This window comes from Sitophilus oryzae, unplaced genomic scaffold, assembly GCF_002938485.1.
Source record: "Sitophilus oryzae breed Bouriz unplaced genomic scaffold, Soryzae_2.0 scaffold_172_pilon_pilon, whole genome shotgun sequence".
NCBI classification, from domain to species: Eukaryota; Metazoa; Arthropoda; class Insecta; order Coleoptera; family Curculionidae; genus Sitophilus; species Sitophilus oryzae.
This window is the reverse complement of record NW_022146424.1, coordinates 11,085,846-11,107,450: the sequence shown is the minus strand read 5'-3', so window position 1 is coordinate 11,107,450 and position 21,605 is coordinate 11,085,846. Positions and strand designations below refer to the sequence as shown.

General features: G+C 30.4%; 1 protein-coding gene across 2 annotated transcripts; it reads right to left on the bottom strand.

Annotated features, from left to right (window-relative positions):
• Nucleotides 1-3,633: 3,633 nt before the first annotated feature.
• On the bottom strand, nt 3,634-20,128 carry LOC115881601 (cyclin-dependent kinase 12-like). Of its 2 annotated transcripts, XM_030899148.1 has the most exons (13): nt 19,766-20,128; nt 19,424-19,706; nt 19,078-19,200; nt 18,867-19,024; nt 18,581-18,810; nt 12,512-12,715; nt 12,275-12,451; nt 12,123-12,198; nt 11,851-12,066; nt 10,877-11,209; nt 8,400-8,624; nt 8,232-8,340; nt 3,634-4,037 (listed from the first exon to the last, which is right to left on the bottom strand). In XM_030899148.1, exons 1-12 carry the CDS (start codon nt 20,123-20,125, stop codon nt 8,296-8,298), a joined length of 2,430 nt encoding a protein of 809 aa, XP_030755008.1. In that variant the 5' UTR covers nt 20,126-20,128; the 3' UTR covers nt 3,634-4,037; nt 8,232-8,295. The 2 variants fall into 2 exon arrangements, with proteins under 2 accessions (XP_030755008.1, XP_030755007.1); XM_030899147.1 differs by having other exon boundaries at nt 8,232-8,624.
• Between the last annotated feature and the right edge of the window lie 1,477 nt (nt 20,129-21,605).

Genomic DNA, 21,605 nt, shown 5'->3' with positions numbered 1-21,605 from the left:
CTATCTATAGTAGGGTGCACCAAAAAAAATATATTTTTTTTTTCTTTCAATTAGCATGAAAATATCGTTCACGATGATGAAAAAAAAATCTGGTAAAATTTGAGATCTTAATAATAATATTAAGAGTGTTGTAAACATCAATACATATTCTTGTAGGAAATTCATTCGTATTCAAAAAAGGTCTGATATGATTTTTCATTTAATAGACTCGTTTGAAAGTTATTGAAGGTATATGATAACGAATATATACATATAATGATAACTTCAAATCGTATATGATAACTTTTTTATATTTTTATATGATTTTTTATATTTTATCACGAAATAATGGCTCAAAAACATAAAATATCCTATTTTTCGTAAAGTTCATCTAGTGCTCTTTGGCAAAACATTGAATAACAATAATTATTAATTATCCTAATAATAATTAGGAATCATCCTGATTCAATATAGTCACTTATTTTTAACTACGACTTTTTTTTGTATCTTGTTTGGCGCCCAGTACTTCTAGTTTTAGTGTAATTTGGTTTTCTCCAGTGAAATACAAACGAACCCATGACTACTCTATTGAAAAGCTGCCTTACGCAAGGGACAATATAGCTTTTTAGATAATAAGAATAATTTGTTTTATTAACAAAATCTGCTACAAATTCAATAAATGTCAAACGAGTGGATTAAATGAAAAATCTGATTTGTTAGAAAGGAATAAAATTTAAAAAAAATCCCCTGTTATTTATAAATGAGAAATAGAAAATCACGAGATAGACACCGCTTAATAATAATATTAAGAGCTCGAACTTATATATAATATATATAATTTTTTCATCATCGTGAACGATATTTTCACGGTAACTAAAATAAAAAAATATATTGTTTTTTTTTTGGTGTACCCTATTCTATAGCCTGTCCAGTGAAAGACAGGAGCAGCCATCATATATTCCTCCACTGGAAAAACTATAAATAGTAAACAAACCTACAAAAATATTACCTGACTTGTTAGAGACCTTTCAAAAAAACAAAAAAAAAATAAAAAAAAGTGCACGGTGGTGTAGAGGTACAGGCTCTCGTCTACCAATCTCAAGGTTGTGGGTTCGAATCCTACACCTGGCATTTCATCAGCCGACTATTTTTATTAAAATAAAAATAGTTTGGGTACCTAGGTCGACTCAGCCTTAAATGAGTACTTGGGATTCACAATCCTGAGGTAATAATAGGCGGTTGAAGCGTAGCGCTAGCCATAAAATAATTAACTAGAAAGAAGTGTCAACTCTGTGTTAAATTGTGGAAACACGGTACGCCACCGAAAGCCTTCGTTGTCGTGTGGAGAACTAATTTTCCAATTGACAGGTTGACATGATGACTTCATTTTTATTTCCGTTTCCGGTTATTCAATGGCGGGCCCTCTTTCAGTTTAAATGTATTTTGTACTCTTTCTTATCATAAATAAAACAAAACAAAATTTTATTCAAACATATTTATTTGAAATATGAGACGTGACTAAATAAATATAAAAAATAAAGAACAGAATGATTTCTACAGCAATTACTTAATTATATGCAATTTCAAAGTAAATTAGTAAGGTATAAGCATGACTTACAGTAATTTGTAAATAGCACGCATTCACAGCCTTCAGGGACAGAAAACGGGGACAGGAATATGAAAACGGGAGCCTTATACAAAAACCTGAAAATAGAAAAACAATTTTTTTATACTAAAATTAACAATGTAAAAATATCAATAGGTATAAAATATAAATATACTGTTTAAAAAAGCGTCCATTATTCCCAAAGAGACCTAGTTTATAAATCAAAAAGAAGCAAAAAGAGACTTTTAGTCGGATAACAATCAGATTGTATCAGTCAGATTTATTGCATTATTGAGAATAAATCGCGCATACTGGAGATAACTAATGTTGGCTATAGTTAAAAATGATCTTACCTTGCTGTAAATTGTTCCCATTTTCAAAAAAATCGCCGATCATAAACATAACAAAATTTTCTTACATCTAAAAAATACAGAAATAGTGTTTATTTACTACCTATTTTTAATATACATGGGACATACCTAGTACTGCAGAAACGTCTTTTTCTCCAGGATTTTTCATGTAATATATATTTTATATGCTTTATTACTTTACAAAACTGTACAAAACTAAACGGAGAGAATTAAAATTGCGTCGAAATTTGTTCTAGAACAAATCTGAAGTTGTCTCTGAAATCTGTCAATTCTAAACTGTGAAGTTAGACAATAGTTAGACAGAAACATTGCTGTCCTTGTCTAGGCGGCCATACTTGTCGTGAGGAGAATGACAGACATGACAGGAATGACTGTTTCCAATTTTCCTATTTCACTGTCACCCCCCTGGTGCTAGCCACATTACCTTCCTTGTATACCGAACGGCTCTAATAGCATGGCAAGCTGTACCTTGCTACTCCCAAGCCGTTAAACACTATATACGGGAGCTGTTATTATTATTATTAACTTTTTTTATAAAGTCTGTCTAACGAGTCAGGGAGCATTTGAAGGGTGCAAGGGAAAAACAAAATATATAAAAAAATATCAGTTTACATGTGATATAAAATGACAGACAACTGCTACTGTCATGTATCCTCTTGCTGAACAGACATACCATTTTTCCATTGGGTACAATGATTGTAAATCATAAAAAATATGAAGAATAATTAAACTATTTTAGAGTATATTTATACAGATGTGTTATCATATTAATTTATTTGATCGAGGAATTTCATATTTCATTTGTTTTATAATGGAAAGTAGGAAACTGTATATAAAACTAATCAAAATGTTTAATTTAATCCATATCTTAGAAAATACGCAAAATATATCACAGAGCATTGTCAAAGTTTCATTTTGGATATTACAACTGATTTTAGAAGCCAAAACTTTATTTCCTTTTTTATATGTATATTAGTGCAATGTGTTACGTATATTATTTCTTTTCTTTTCCTTGTATAATAAGTATTATTAGTTATAGATGTCCTTATTTTATAAGATTTATAGAGTGATATAATAAATTTTTTGTACCACAATCCAAGTTGTTAAGTTGTTTTTTTTCTCTCTACATATATCAATGACTAAAGAATATAAGGACATGTAACGCCCCTATAGGGGCTGCAGCAGAATTTGTGACCTTTTTTTTGTTTTGGTGGCAAACAATGAGTCATCATTTGGTCAACAGCGACAATTTTAGCGATTTTTAATAGTTTGTGTGTAGTAAACTTTGTATAAACTTTATTACAATGGTGACTAGTTGTTCAGCTTTCAAGTGTAAAAGCAGCAGCGATAAGAAAGAGCCAGGAGTTACGTTTCATAGGTAAATAAACAGTCCACTCCAACTTTTTAGCGTTTTCTTAGTTTTCTTATTGAATTCGATCTTTATTCTTCAATTTCAATTAACATCTATATGTACTTGATATGTGATATACGTCGATACTAGTTTTGTACCTTTTGTTAACATTTTAATACGTTTTTTTCGTAATTAATTAGGATGATACACCATAGGCGTAGTCAAAACAATTATCAAAAAATATAAATATTGCTTCAAACAGCTGGGTTAAGAAAAATATGTGCCACGGCACTGTTTGGTGTCATCGTCACAAATTGCTCTCGGGTGTTATTTGTCCTTGGATTCTTTAGTCATTGACATATATAAATACTAGCTATTCGTAGATCATATTATATTTTATTAGCACAAAATAACACAAATATAATAAAAAAATAAAGATAATTTGATGACAATATGTATATTAATACTAAAATGTAGTGTATAAATATATCTAACAAAAAAAGAATAACAGTCTGCCCAAGCACATTAAATAGCTAGAAATTGTAAATATAAAGCACAGAATTGTAAATATGACGACTTTGAAAATCGTTTAGTAGAAATAAATATATATTTTTCAGTATAACATTTTCTTATATAAAATAAATAAATATAAATAACATGCAGTGGTGGTTAGTACGTAATTATTTCAATTAATTTAAATCGATAGTCCATTATGAGAGTACTGTACTACCTAGAAAAGAGAAATATGTATATTACAAAGACGATTTTTTGATTATACGGGGTGATTCCTGTAAGTCCGTCATGCTTTCGGGGAGTGGTAGAGGACGGCAAAATATTAATTTTGATATAGCACACTATGGGTCGGAAATGCCTCTTACGCAAGATACAGGGTGTTAAAGTTTTAAAAATTAAGTAAATTAAAGTTTGAAAAATTAAAGATATTCTTTAATAGTTTTTTAACAGTTGAAGGTATCGTTATAAAATTTTATTATAGGAGTCTATCTAACAGAGACACTTTAAATGTAAAAAGAAGAGGTTTTAGTTTTAACCAGTGGCGTAGATGTGATGTGATGATGGGTAATTTTTGGAAAAAATAGTACGTCACTGATAAAAAATAAAATTTTTGGAGTTTTTTTTTATTTACTCGGTTTATTTCCAAGCAAAAATGTCTCTTGTAACTTTCTCCTATCTAACACCATTTTGTCACAATTTAAAAATAAATAATTTTTTTAATGAGAATCCTAAATACAGCGAATTATCATAACTATACGGCAGAAACACATGTGCATCGTCAGCTCCCTTCGTCACTTCCATGTGAATTTAAATAGGTCAAGGTTTAGTTCCTTAAATAAATTTTTAAAAAATTATAAATTTAAATTAGAAATTTTTTTATTGTTAATAAAATTCTTAGTTTTAAGGTAGTTATAATAATTCGCATATTTAAGGTTCTCATTAAAAAAATTATTTATTTTTAAATTGTGACAAAATGGTGTTAGCTAGGAGAAAGTCGCAAGAGACATTTTTGCTTGGAAATAAACTAAGTAAATAAAAAAACTTCGAAATTTTGATTTTTATCAGTGGCGTACTATTTTTTTTTTGAAAAAATTACCCGATGCGTATCACATCTACGCCACTGGTTGAAACTAAAACCTCTTCTTTTTACATTTAAAGTGTCTCTGTTAGGTAAACTCCTATAATAAAATTTTATAACGATACCTTCAACTGTTAAAAAACTATTAAAGAATATTATTTTTCAAAAACTTTAACGCCCTGTATCTTGCGTAAGAGGCATTTCCGACCCATAGTGTGCTATATCAAAATTAATATTTCGACGTCCCCATCATTCCCCGAAAGCATGACCAACTTACAGGAATCACCCTGTATAGATAATATGATTTTATATTATATGATATAAACAAAATATGATTCTCAGCTGAATCTCTTGATCTCGTAAAAATAAGTATACACAGAGAGACCTTAATACAAATAACATTTGGTTAGTTGTGGAGTGAAACGTCGAATTACACATAATATACAGGGTGACCCAGTGTTTCGAGAAAGCTCTGTAATCAGGTTTTTGGAGATTTTCGCTACATTTTTTAAAGGAATGGACTACAATTTTTTAGCTCAGTTGATTTTCCATTAAATTTACATTTCAAAAATACCATAAAGTGACATTCTATTATGCGAAGGATATTTGACAGTTTTATCATGAAATACTTGATAATATGTTCTAATATACAGGGTGACCCAGTGTTTCGAGAAAGCTCTGTAATCAGGTTTTTGGAGATTTCGCTACATTTTTTAAAGGAATGGACTACAATTTTTTAGCTCAGTTGATTTTCCATTAAATTTACATTTCAAAAATACCATAAAGTGACATTCTATTATGCGAAGGATATTTGACAGTTTTATCATGAAATACTTGATAATATGTTCTTTTCAAAATTTTCTCCACTAAGTATGTTTATCCCCGAAATCCCGATATTAAATTCCGGGATCCCGAAAATCTCGAAAAAATTAAATGCCTAATCGAAAACATATACGTATTATTTACAAATATACTCAGGGTTCCCTATTTAACTCCGTGTGCAATTTCTGTGCCGTAAGAAAAAGACAACATAACCCAGATCCATATTAAAACTGCATAAGTGTATTTCACCCGGATATGGATTGAACTGCGATTGCGCCAAACTCCGATTTATTGTTGTTTTAGTTCTGTTTGGATTACTTTTTATTTGTGCGCGTAAAAGAGTGATTTTGTTTAGTTTATTGTTTCCAACTATTTTTTGATATTTTTCCAACTCCATGATAATGTGTTATAAATAATAAAATATAAATAAAATTGAAGGTTAGGTGAAATGTCAGTCAACCACTTCCCTTTAAAAACATCGACCAATGAAAACTTTTTCAGGTGAGGCATGCGCAGTTAAATGAATATCCGGGTGAAATAGACTTATGCAGAATTCCATATTGTTCTTTCACTGTTTGGGCTTCACTTTTTGGAGATTAGGCTGAGTATATTTGTAAATAATACGTATATGATCTAAAACGATTCGACTTTATACAATTTAGTCTTTCAAAGATCATAACATATTTTATTTATAATAAGCAGAACGTCAATATCTAAAAGTTATATTTCTATGTTTGCTATATTTTTTTTGCAACAAGAATTATTTTTTTTAATTACTAAATATGAATGTTACTTTGTTATGTCTATTTTAATAAAACTCTTTTCTCATTTTCTTTTTGATATATGTAGCTGCAGTTTTATTAAGTAGTTCTTTAGATTAAATTTCTCATTCTGATATTCAATCCCGGGATTATAGGCTTGGTGCATTTCAATCGATTTCAACAAATTCTGACCGCAGCGCTTGAACGGCAAAAATCTGAAATTATCAGTAATCAGCAGTCATGTTGTTAATTGCATTAAAATAATATTGAAATCGTGCTTTTGTAAATAATATTTAAGTATTTTAGTTTTTGCGCATTATTGAGACTATAAAACACTCAGGTACGAGGTTTGTGCGAAGTAATGCTGTTTCGAGTAGTAAAAAATAAGCGAAAAAGAATTTGAACTAGGCGTCCTGTTGTGTTGTGACAATTTCAATTGTTAATAAAATTGCCGAAAAATGTTAACGCGTAAAGTACAGCATAATTAGAGCGTTGTTGGGTGCAATAACATTCAATAACACAACTTTCCCGGATATTCAACTCTCCCGAAACAACATAGCTTCTTAGTTTCCCACACCGATTTGATCAAAAGCAAAAATGGATTCAAGCAGTTCGACGAAACAAGTGAGTAAACAAAGTGCTCGTAACATAATTAAAAAAATAAATAGACATATACCGTATGATCGAATAAAAACGGCGTCAGCGATGGCTATGAAATGAAGATCGCTGTCATTTTATATGTAAATTTATATAGGAAATGCCATCGATCGTCATTTCCAAGCCAACTGGACGCCGTTTTTATTCGATCATACGGTACTATGAGAGTATATAATTTGCAATATTAATAGTATACTTTTTTAGTCAACTAGTGATTAAATGTTTTATGAACATCTAAAATTATAATTATACAGGGTGTCCCAGAAATAAGTGCAAGTATTTTAAGGGGTGGTAGATCTCGATAAAAGAAACATATTTTCTCTTTATCGTTTTTCATATAAGTCCAAAATAAAGGAGTTATTTACTTTGAAAATTTCCAAAAAAAATATTTAGCTAAAATTTTGAGAAGAACTGGATCTTTTCTGAATTTTCTTTCTTGTTAATTTAATCTACTACCTATGTTGCCATATTATCAAGAAATTATGTTTTTTAACTGAAAAAAATCTAATTCTCAAAAAATTTTTTTTCGCGAAAAAAAACTTCAGGCGTGTTTCTGGGGTTGAACTATACTACCAGTTAAAATACTTGCACTTATTTCTGGGACACCCTGTATACCTTTAGATAATTTCGTTATAGTCAAAATAGCCCCAATTATGTCTCACTGGCAAAACCGGTGATTAAAACTATGCTCGCTACCGTAGTTGAACTCATCTAAAAAGTTGTTTTAACTGGAATAGTAAATTATAATACAAGTTAGACCTTTTGAAGATATCAAAATATTTACTTTTTTATTTTCATTTTTAGAATTTTCACAAATTATACTTCCTAACACTTTTAGAATAACTAAATAATATATTTTTCGTATTCCCGCTATTTAAACCCGTCTATTTGTAAGTACTAGCTGCTTACGATACTTTCCGATGGTGGCAGCACCGGCGGAGAATGCACCAAGCCTATAGGTTCTTATCCCGGGATTTCAAAACGGGATCTTGATCCTGAAAATTGAAAACCCTAATTATTGGTCCTTGTATTGTTTAGCCATTATTCGGAACGCTGTGCCACCCTCTGTACAATTATTAATCTTTCTACTCACTTGTCACATGCTGACATGCACACCGACCCAACGTCAATCATCCAACCTGTGAATCGAAGATCAACTATCGGTCCTCTCTCTCCTCCCCGTAACGATCGACGGCGATCTCCTGTGAACAGAGTCGAGACTATAACCTCCCACTTTTTTTAACCGTTTCACTCGCCATACGCCCGAATCGCCGTTCAACAACCTACAAAGACTGCTGTGCGGACTGGTGGGCGTGTCCGACGAGCCCGTACTGCCGCCCGGCGTCGACAGGCTCGATCTGTTGGGCGTGGACTTGACCATCGAGGGGCGGGACGATGGGCGTAACTTCACCTGTCGCAACATGTCCATCGAGACGACGGGCGTGCTGGTGCGGTTACGAGTGGTCGGATTTACAGTTGGGCGTTCCTGCATAACGAGTGATTAGTAAACTATATCTACACTATGATAAGTGCAAAAGGCGGTTCCTAAATAAGTACATATTATGCGCACGTGAACCCCCAAGTTTAATACCTCTTCTTGACAAAAAAGTAAATTTGAGTATTTTTTTATTCAATTTATTTAAAAAATTATTCGTCATAGACTTGAAATTAGTAGGTACACAAAAACTTCTTTGCGAATTTCTGATCTGACGTTTTGTGGTGGAATTTCTTACTGACGCACAGAGGTGATTTCAATTTTTTAGGAAATAATAAATTGGAAAAATAAGGCATCAAAATAAATCATTGTTAATAAACCACAAACATGCTTCAACAAACATCAAAGTTGATTTTGTCTTAGGTTGTTTACTTTATTGGTTTTGTGATTGCTTATCTTTGAATTTTTAAAGTTGTAATTTGCATAATTACCCTGCGATTTTTGAGACTAAGTTGGTGTTTTTAAGTATTTTGGGGTAAGTTCATAATATATTTGCGTCCCGTGTATAATAGAAAAAAGGATTTCGTTTAAATGGTTTGTAAAAATTATTTTTCTTTCTTAAATATGGATTTTGTAACTTGTCAAATACAGGATCTATTCATATTTTTCTTCGAAAGACTTTTTTATTATAAGTAATCCTTTTATCTAAAGAGTCATTCCAAAATTGGCTGCCAAGAAGTGCCAAAAACTTCAAAAATGATTTTTTAGAGACAATGTCAATTTGTCAATAAATAAAAATATTTGTTTTCTATTTGATAGGAAGGCAGTCCCTTTGAAGAGAAAACTACACATGTCTTGACATATGTTTTGAACACAATCTATGTGGTAAAATGCGAGGACGACCTAAAATATATTTTTTTTTTATTTTTTTAATAGGTCCAGGAATTACCTCCTAAATATTAGCATATCATTTAGGAACATTCACTGTATTAGGTTACTTATTTAAACAAACACCCTGTATAAAAGTACGATTAACTTATTTTACTTATATAATCTACATCACTTTCCGACTATCATTCAAAAAATATACGGTGCAACTTTCCAAAAGATGTATTTTTTGAACATGTATTTATTACCACCTAATTCTGTAATAATGACCACTGTGATGACGTATTCAGTTAGTTTCGGTCACTTCATGTTTCAGGGTGCATCCACATCTTTCTAGAAACAGCGGAAAGCCTTATCGGCGTAACGACCTAGAATAGATTTCCAGTAATTCTATTGGCTGAAATTTTTGACAGATGAATTTTAGAAAAATTTCAGCCAATAGAATAATTCTATTGGCTATTATTCTATTGGCTGGATATTCCAATTATTGCTGGAAATCGATTCAAGGTCGTTACGCCGATACGCCGGCGCCGTTCCGCTTTTTCTAGGATGGTATGGATGCACCCTCACTGGAAATAACTAAAACTGATTTTTAAATGGTAGATACCCTATCATTTTTTTACTTTGTTTGATCGAAAATGACATTCTGAATAGAGCGACATATCATATCAAATTTTCACATTTTCAATTAAAAAAATTGTATTTTAAAATTCAATCTAGAGTGAGAGTTTAATCAAGGAAGCTTGGAAAAATAGGTTTGATCATCTAATGTTTTTCATGTCTGTTCCAGGCCAGTTAAAAGATGCCCAAATCGTATTTTTAATCATAACTCAATTTTTTCAAATTTTTACGAATATTTTGGGACCACATACTGGGTATTTCGAGTCAAATTGTGACGAATCGCATATTGTAATGTTAAATAAACCAAACATTTAAATTTGCCATATGCATAATGGCATTTGTAAAAAGTAGGCCTGGAAATTATTAAGAGCGTCATTTTTTGTTATTTGTGTCATTTTTGTCAAAAGTTGTAGTCATTTCCGGTGAAACAGGAAGTGACCGAAAACAATTGAATACGTCAATCAATCCTAATTTACGGCATATACTAGCATACCAAATCTCGTTTTTATCTCAAGGTGCGTATTCATTATCCGAACGAACGAACGAACGAATGTTCGCTAGTGGTATGGACGGGGACCGTACAATACCGAACGCCTTTGATGTACCGACTCGAAACGGATGGCCGAGCGAACGAACGGCCGCATGCGTTCGGTCCCCGTCTAAATATACCGCACTTTCATTCGTTCGTTCGGATAATGAATACGCACCTTCAAAAAATAAAAAAAATTATAGGGGTGGACTACTTTCGACAAACACCCGGTATACAGCAACTGCTTATAATTTACATTACTTACCGAAGCTTTCTTCAGTTTGACTTTTAATATGTCGTCGAGACTGATGACAGGTCTGCTGTCACTTTTTTCGACACTGGGTATACCCAGGGTAGTTTTGGCCCTCTTGCCCAAACCCAATTTTTGTGGTTTTTGTACCATCAACAGCGGTGGCGGAGGTGGGGGCGGCGGGGGAGGTAAAGGAGGAGGAGGTGGTGGGGGAGCGCTATTAACTACAGACGAAGGAGCAGATGTAGCCGCTTGCTCTATAGACCTAGTTTTAAAGCACTGAAATTGTTCTTTGAGGCTAGTAAGTTCCGAGCGTACATCAGTCACTCTAGATAATTCCTGTTTTATCTGGAAAAAGATTGTGACGGTATAATTTTTATACAGGATGTCCCATTTTCGTGTGTGTTAGAAACTTATTTTTTTAAAATGGGATATCCTATATATTTTATTTATCTTGTTTTGAGCTTTCTAAAAATATAACATACTGTATACTTATTTTCATAAACAAGGTAAAAAATGCATTATTTAACTTTTTAACACAGGCGGCCGGTTTAAATTACGCAATCAAAACAATCGAATAATTTAATCGACGTCAAATTTTGATTATTGGCTATCCCACGCTAGTTTCTGTGTGTAGAATTATTGCACAAGTGCATTAAAAATATCAATAACTCTGATTGACAGCGTGTTATCAAAAAGCTGCATGAGTTTATTTTCAGTGCAGTTTATTACAACAGGATGGAAAGTAAAATTATCTGGTTAAAGTAAATTAAATAATATGATAATGCTTTTTTAAACTAGGTTTATTTATGAAAAAACGTTAAAAAATGAATTTTCTTGCCTAGTTTATGAAAATAAGTATAAAATATAATATTTTTAGAAAACTCATGACAAGGAAAATAACATAAAAGAATAATATATAGGGTGTCCCATTTAAAAAAATATTAAATAAAATAAATTAATAAAAATCAAATATTAAAACAACATACTTTGTTAATCTCGGTGTTTAATTTTTCTATGTCGCTGTTCTTATTGTCGTTGTTTTCGTGCAATTGTTGTTTTAGATTTTCAATTTCGCTGTTCAAACCGCTTATATGTGTATTTAAATTCGAAATCTGCTCCCGTAATTCCTCACACTTGCATACCCTTTCTGTACATTCTTGCACAGTATTTTTTTCGTACACTTTGCATAGAGAAGTTAAACTCTAAAAATATACACTTTAATTCCATACTATCTTTATCATTCAATATTATATAATACCTTTTTTATTTGAATGCCAAGTTGTGAACAAATATCTACCATCCTGTAGCTCCATCTAGCTGAAACCCTGCTATATCTGAAATAAAGTTGGTATAGTATTTTGAAAGTCAGTTGAAAATGGTTTGGAACATTAAATTTAATAAAAGACATACTTTCTGATTTTATTTATCATTTTCTCATACAACCCCACTCTAGAATTATTAGAAAATCTTGACAGTTCACATGAACGATCGAGCGATGATCGGCGGCTAGCACTTAATCTCGAATAAGACATGTTCTTGTTAAACATTCTTGAGTGTTTCAATAATTTACTCATTTTCGGAGAACTTCTACAATTTATTTTAATATTATTCCTGCTTGACATTATTAAAAAATTTAATATAAATTACCTATCGTAAAGCATGCTAGAAGTGCCATAACTTCTCTTCTTGTTACTTAACAATCTAATACTATTTGTTTTTTCTTTGTAGTTAGTTTTTTCTGATACTGGGGGCGTGTTAAAATTAACATCTCTCTTATTTTGGACTATTGGATCGATTTGTATATCAAAGCTGCCATTCAAATTTTGTTTTTTGTTTAGAATTTTCTCTGATCTAAACACAAATAGAATAAAGTTTTTGATACTCAAATATCACCCCAAAAAAAGTTAAGTTTTTAATATACTGTATTCCCAGTGTTCCAAATGGTCAGTTTCATATTTCTTATTTGAGATATACATTACAATCTTAGAGCATATTTTTTAAAACATATACAGGGTGTCCCAGGCTGAGCGTGCATTAGAAGTTTCTAGAGAACTACAAAATCTAGCTCCGAGATTTCTTGCACATCATAGCTGATCATAGTTTCGCAATGAGATCTATCGATCAAAAATATTTTCAATATGGCGGCACTTCCGGAAATACCGGAAGTTGACAACAACTTTCTTATTTTAAATGAGTGCCCCCATTTTTTATTACATACTTAAATTCTCTGTAAAATTTTATGAATTTTGATTAAACATTCTATATCAAACATTTGACCGTTTTTGAGAAAAAAAATATTTAAAATTTTTGAACGAAAAAAACTGCCTGTCAAAAATATGTGTATAGCCTAAACGTCAAATTTAGTAATTACCACGGCCTCTGTGTCATAAAGAGAAAACATGTGGCTATCTATTTCAAAAATTAAATTGTTCGAATGTCATATAATCATGGCCACAACTGTCATAGAATTGAGCGATTAAAAAATTATCATAAATCATTTTTTTTAAATGGAAACCCACTTTTTTATTTCATTAGTGAAAAGGTTTTTTAATTCGTTACTTTTTGATTATACATGTTCCTATACCAAAAATAAATGGTTTTTAAGTTATTAAGATTTAGTTTTGAAAGGTATGTTTTTTTGTTTTTTTTAACCAGTAGCCTAAGCCTTTAAACGTCACGTGACGTAAAACTATATCTGGCCATGTCATATTGCCACTAGCTATCACTAAAATACGAGATATATTTTTATAAACACACTTTATTTTATTACAAGTTTTACCAGCAGTATTTATAATACTATACGAAATTCAAATAATTAGTTTTTTGACAGAAGGAAATACATTATCTGATGGTTTGACACTCAATGTCAAAGGAAGCTAGCTAAAATCAAGAAAAAATTACGCTTTAAAACTAAATCTTAAATAACTTAAAAACCATTTATTTTAGGTATAGGAACATGTATAATAAAAAAGTAACAAATTAAAAAACCTTTTCACTAGTGAAATAAAAAAGTGAGTTTCCATTTAAAAAAAAATGATTTATGATAATTTTTTAATCAATACTATATGACATTCGAACAATTTAATTTTTGAAATAGATAGCCACATGTCTTCTCTTTATGTCCCAGTGGCTGTGGTAATCGCTAAATTTTACGTTTAGGCTATACAAATTTTTTTGACAGGTAGTTTTTTTCCTCCAAAAATACTAAATATTTTTTTTTCTCAAAAACGGTTAATGTTAGGTATAGAGTGTTTAAGATCAAATTTCACAAAATTTTACGGAGAATTTAAGTATGTAATAAAAAATGGGGGTACCCATTTAAAATAAGAAAGTTGCTGTCAACTTCCGGTATATCCGGAAGTGCTGCCATATTGAAAATATTTTTAATCGATAGATCTCGTTGTGAAACAGTAATGTGCAAAAAATCTCCGATCTAGATATTATGGTTCTCTAGAAACTTCTAATGCACGCTCAGCCTGGGACACCCTGTATACAGGGTCTGGCAAAAGTGACTCGTGCATCTCTAGCTCCTATAATAAAAAACTTAGGAATTTCATTTAAGTGCAGACCTAAAGTATGCATTAGAACAGTGCTAACAAGCAACATTTTGGTGTCACGCATCTTCAAAGATAAAAAAATTGCATAATTTAAGTAAATACCTATTATAATTTTGATTTCAGGACATTTCTTTTATTTTTAATAATTATTTAAAAAAAGCTGAAAAAACAATTTTTTATCTATTAATATCTCTGAAACTATCAAAACATATTTTAATAATGTCTTAAGGGTCCAAACGCACTGACGACCAGGTCGCAGCGATCAGCATTTTATTCAATGTTATTACTGGTCGCAACTGAGTTTTTTCCTAATAACATTGAATCAAATGCTGGTCGCTGCGACCTGGTCGTCAGTGCGTTTGAACCCTTAGGATTATGTAAACTGATCAGAAAGGAAGCCAAAAATGCAATAATATACAGGGTGTTCCATTTAAAAATATCACCCCAATCAACTGACTTTTTTGAGCCACGTGGCATGATATGGAGCTGTTTCAGAACACTGCTCCATCCTATTATACAGAATCCGGCAATAGTGCGTCGGGCACTGTAGCTCCTAAAATAAAAAAAAAAACTTAAGTGCAAATCTAAAGTATGTTCTAGGATGTATTTCAGGAAAATATTTTAACTTCTATAGGGTGGCTCAGAAACGTGTAAGTGGATCGGGATGAATTTTTTAAATGGAACACCCTGTATATTATTGCATTTTTGGCTTCTTCTCAGTTCACTTTACATAATCCTAATATACAGGGTTGTTCACCACATACGACACGGAGTATTGTAGCTAAACGATTAAATTTTTACAAATTTCAAGTTTTGGGTTCGATGTAGGACTATTAGAGGTACAATTTAAAAATAATTTTACAAGATACAGAGTATCCCAAATAAGTAAAAAATATCAAAGTTGTATTTTTTTAAATGGAACACCCTGTATATTATTACATTTTTAGTTTCTACGATTAAAATAAAGGTAAATTTGATTAAGGTTTATTATACTTAAACCTTACCGTTTTTGAAATATTTTCAATTTTGTGAAATTGCAGTAAAAATTTTAAGGCTTCATTTCTCCAAGGGTATCAAAGTTTTTAATACTAAATATTTACTGAAGTTTATTTATTGGTCAGTTATTGTGTTGCAATAATAAAAATAATACTACCTTATACAGAGTGTCTAAAAATTTATTTTAAATAATTTCTAGCTTTAAACGCCAATAACTTCTTTAATTTAAATGGAATGCCCTGTATATTTTAGGAGAATCAGACGCACAATTTAATTGTCTATCAAATTGTATTATACCATTTTTTACCTATCCCTACAAGTTTTCGTAGAAAATGCATTTTCTTATAATTTAGACCTCATTTATCGATATGCCCACGGAATGTAAAATTATTTTTAAATTGTACCTCTAATAGTCCTACATCGAACCCAAAACTTGAAATTTGTAAAAATATAATCGTTTAGCTACAATACTCCGTGTCGTATGTGGTGAACAACCCTGTATATTAGGATTATGTAAAGTGAACTGAGAAGAAGCCAAAAATGCAATAATATACAGGGTGTTCCATTAAAAAAATTCATCTCGATCCACTTACATGTTTCTGAGCCACCCTATAGAAGTTAAAATATTTTCCTGAAATACATCCTAGAACATACTTTAGATTTGCACTTAAGTTTTTTTTTTTTTATTTTAGGAGCTACAGTGCCCGACGCACTATTGCCGGATTCTGTATAATAGGATGGAGCAGTGTTCTGAAACAGCTCCATATCATGCTATGTGGCTCAAAAAAGTCAGTTGATTGGGGTGATATTTTTAAATGGAACACCCTGTATATTATTACATTTGAGATTGTTTTTAAAGCAACAAATGTACAAAATGTACAGGCTAGTAATATTATCGTTTTTAGCAAAACGATAATATTACTAGCCCATTTGTGTGCAAAAAGAAAACTATTTAAATCTTTATAAAAGAGTATACCATTAATTAAATATAACACCATTATTTCCGCCCATATACTAATTAATTACATACTTAATTGTGTTCGTTAATAAATTATTCTAAATAAATGTGGATTTGAGTCAGAAATCAATATAATAATAAGTTATCACAATTAAAGTCTCTGTTGTTATAAATAAGCATTTATTAAAAAATGAAATATCATTTTTAAGGTGTTACTTTTTATCACACTTTCTAATACCCATACAAAATTCACTTTTTTAGTATTTGGAGCAATTATTATTAATCAACGCAAACAGTCAGTTCATGTAGTTTGAATACTGGAATCATATTAATTGGTCCTCTTTAACAAATATTTAAACAGTTTTTTTTAATTTTTTTAATGAAATAAACGAATTATATCGACAATATTAGTATCTGTACTCTTTAAAAATTTGGTACATCTTTAAAAACAATCTCAAATGTCAATATTCCACGGGTATATTGATAAATGAGGTCTAAATTATAAGAAAATGCATTTTCTACGAAAACTTGAAGGGACAGGTAAAAAATGGCATAACACAACTTGATAGACAATTAAATTGTGCATCTGATTCTCCTAAAATATACAGGGCGTTCCATTTAAATTAAACAAGTTATTGCCGTTTGAAGCTAATAATTATTTAAAATAAATTTTTAGACACTCTGTATAAGGTTGTATTATTTTTATTATTGCAACACAATAACTGATCAATAAATAAACTTCAGTAAATATTTAGTATTAAAAACTTTGATACCCTTGGAGAAATGAAGCCTTAAAATGTTTACTGCAATTTCACAAAATTGAAAATATTTCAAAAACGGTAAGGTTTAAGTATCATAAACCTTAATCAAATTTACCTTTATTTTAATCGTAGAAACTAAAAATGTAATAATATACAGGGTGTTCCATTTAAAAAAAATACAACTTAGATATTTTTTACTTATTTGGGACACTCTGTATCATGTAAAATTATTTTTAAATTGTACCTCTAATAGTCCTTCATCGAACCCAAAACTTACAATTTGTAAAGATCTCATCGTTTAGCTACAATACTCCGCGTCGTATGTGGTGAACAACCCTGTATATAAGTAAATATATTTCAATAGTTTCAGAGGTATTAATAAATAAATAAAAAAATATATATTTTTCAGCCTTTCTTAAAAAAATTATTAAAAATACAAGAACTGTTGTGAAATCAAAACTATATTAGATATTTACTTTAGATGGTCTGTACTTACTTTGCTATGAATATGGTAATTGTATATCATACAGGATGTTCAAAAATTTACGCCAAACTTTCTAAAATATAAAATAATTTTTCTTCTCTTTTTAAATGGAACACCCTGTATATTATTCTTTCAATAGAGGGCGAATTAATGAATGAACATTTTTTGTATTTAGAGTATTTCAAAAATTTTAACGGCTTCGCAGATATTCGCGGTTTTATATTTCATATGGTATTTTCCATTGTAAATTTTTATCAAAGCCACCCAATGATTTTTCTCTCGTATTTTACCGTTGAGTAGTAGTAGGCCATATGAAATAATACTGCGTGTATCAGCGAAACCATTAAAAATTTTGAAATACTTTAAATACAAAAAATGTTCAATTTTTAATTCTCCATCTAATAAAAAAATAATATACAGAGTGTTCCATTTTAAAAAACATAGAAAAATTATTTTATATTTTAGAAAGTTTGGCGTATAATTTTGAAAATCCTGTATGGTTTAAGATTACGATATTTATAGCAAAGTCAAGTATAGACTATCTAAAGTAAATACTAATATAGTTTTGATTTCAGGACAGTTCTTGTATTTGTAATATTTTTTTTAAAGAAGGTTGAAAAATATAATTTTTTTTTATTTATTTATTAATATCTCTGAAACTATCGAATTATATTTATTCATATCTTAGGATTATGTAAAGTGATCTGAAAGGAAGCCAAAAATGCAATAATATACAGGGTGCTCCATTTAAAATCATCCCGATCCACTCACACTTTTTTGAGCCACCCTATAGAAGTTAAAATATTTTCCTGAGATACATGCACCGTTGTACATACTTTAGGTTTACACTTAAAAAAATTCCCAAGTATTTTCTTCTAGGAGCTACAGATGCTCGACGCACTATTGCCGGACCCTGTATAGAAAACTATAGACTAGAACATAGGTACTTAAGTAAAATACCTTGGCGTGTCACATACTATACTATCTCTTAGAGGAGTAGTGTCAATTTTATTACTAATGAAATCAAATTTTCCACCAGAGCTTATGACATTTTCCATAGTTTCTTTCATCACTGTTTCCTTTAAGTAAGAATATAATTTCTGACTATGAATTTTATCGACAGGTGTTGAACTTGATTCCATGTTGAATAGTTGTGGTGAGAAAAATGACCTTTCTTCTGCACTAGGTTCCTACAATCTTAGATATTTATATCTGCTTTCAAGTATTTTACGTAAAACAACTATACCTTATTAATTTTCTTTTGGTTTTGATCTAATTCTACATTTATAAAACCTGTGTCTTTTAAGTATGGGTTTATATTAATATCAGCATGAATCAACTTTAAGGCGTGATTACTATTATTTTTAGCATTATTTAAATTTAAAGTTTTATCTATTTGTGCAACTAAAATAATTGTTTAAAAATGTGACAAAACATTTAATTAACTATTAACTCACAATCCTTGGTTCCATGGTTCATTTTAGGTGTTTCTGTAATGATATTATCTGCTAAAGATTGATGAAGAGATATTTCATCTAAAGTCTGGGTACTTTTGTGGAAGGATAATGGTTTCTCCTTTCCTAATAAAATTAAATTTTGACAAGTATGTAGATACGATCGTTATAGAAATGGGTATGTATAAATATTCTATAATGTAATATATTATATACGACCGATCGGTTTTAGATTTTGACTGCTAAAAAATTCTATGAAACTTTCCACAAGAATTGTTTATCAGTAATCAAAGAATCCAATTTGCATGCTTGACCATACAACTTGTGATCACATTGTTGCTATTTTTACCTGGTGAGTGTAGTTTAGCTATACTAGAACTGGACCTCCTTCTACTATTTGACTTTCTCAACTCACAATTATTATGGATAACAGTTGCACTACACGAACTTAAATCTTCCTCAAAAAGGTCCTTTAAATTTGTTACATTCCATGACTCGCTTCTCCTTTCCCTTTGTTTAGTTAGACTCACCCTTCTTTTGTAGTGATTAGTTTTGACTGGAGTATATTCTTCAAGTATATCATTTTTTACATTTAAACTGAAATCATCCTTTGAACTGTTTGGTATTATAGTCTATGAAGAAATATAGTGTGAATATACTAAATTTATGAATAGTAAAGTAACATTCATACGTTAACAGGAGATTCTAAAATAGGTGAATTGGTATTCTTCACTTTTGGCCTTAAAGGAGTTTGAAAATTTAATGAATTATTGAAATTCACTAAAGTATCCGAATTGTTCTCAGGACTTATACTGTCATCAGCAGGTTGAGAGTTATTTTCACATTTCTCTCTAGCATATTTCTTTCTATTTTTCCCATGTTTACGATGTTTGTTCCGTTTGGGCATCTTGGTCTGAAAAACTTTAATTAATATAATTCCAGAGAAACCGTTGACTTCACATTGAAGACATTTAACACAAATGATAACTAAAAACACTTGGATCCAATTAAAAATGATGTTGAGGAAGCGTGTAATAGTTGACAGAAACATTTTTTAACTAAATGCAACGAACGGTGCCGAACACCGAGTGCGATTTTTCGGAGCAATTAACCTATAAAACTACATTTTTAATTTATAGGTTAATTGCTCCGAAAAATCGCTGCTACTTGTCACAGTGCTTTTATTGGAGCAGTCGCAGAGCGTAGCAGCTCCACAAAAATCGCAGACTGGCCCACCTCTAGTCATTAAATAACTAAATTTATAAATGGGTACCCTGCTTCGACGTTGCCAACGTTGCCAAGTCCCTATGGTTTATAGGAATATGATTCTATATTATATATGAATAGAGAAAAACTAAAATTAATATTGTTGTGATTTCCTATTTTATTTAAGTATTGTTCTTAATTCCATTAAGAAATAAGATGATGGCATCTATTTATTACCTATTTAATCTAATAAATAAATTAACTAATTTTGAGAGATATAATCTTGTCATATATAAAAATAATATTAAAATTTGGTGTACCACAGACCACGAGAATTAACTATAATTGCTATAATCAATCTCATCGTGATCTCATCTGTTCTGTGGCATGTGTCAACAAATGTTTCTTAATTTTAAATTTTAATTTATAAAATTATAAAAAATCTGTAACCTGTAACTGTGTGTGAACTGTGTAAAATGTTTGGTAAAGTCAGTAAAATGAAGAAACACCTTGTATTCTTGTAAAATTCTCTGGAAATATGCTTTTATTTATAAATTTTCTTATTAACTCGATATTCAACTATAGCAGTAACCAGACGCTAATTAAAAGCAGTATAAATAATAAGATGTTTCACAGAGACACTTATCTTTAACTTTGTACCAGTTTGTACTTATGTTTTGTACCTTTTGTATTTTTGCTTCATGTTTTAACAGACAACCAAACCAAAACATGTATCAAATTTATATAGTAGTTTTTGAGTAGTTTTCATGATTCATTTATTTGAAAAAATTGTTAAAAAAGTGTGACCATTTTGACAATCGTTTTTAAGACTTTTTAGAATGTAGACCACAGCAAAACTGATTCTTCCAATTTTAAATAATTTATTTTTGAATTTGAAAGATTTTTCTTGGAAAATGTTGGCAACGAAAATATACAGAGTCTGTATAGTAGACTAGTACCATATCTGTGCTAGTAGTGTTTAAGTTTTGAGTTTTTAAGTTTTTTGTTTGAAGTTCTTCCAATAAGTTCCAAGCCATATAGGCCATTGTTCCAAGCATAACAAATTACAATAATTGCAGTTGCATCCATAAACCAAGAGTTGCATTACAGCAATAATTGAAAAATAATGTGTTTCCAAGGACTACTAGAATTGAAAAATAATGAAAATACTTAATAAGAATCTCAATCGCCATTTTGTCAAGAAACAGTAGTTGCATAAATTCATACAGAATTTATAAGGCTGAAAATTCAAGATTCTAGCGTGCCATATCTTATCCCAGATCAAATTATGACCTAGGTATTTTATACATAAACATTCTATTTAT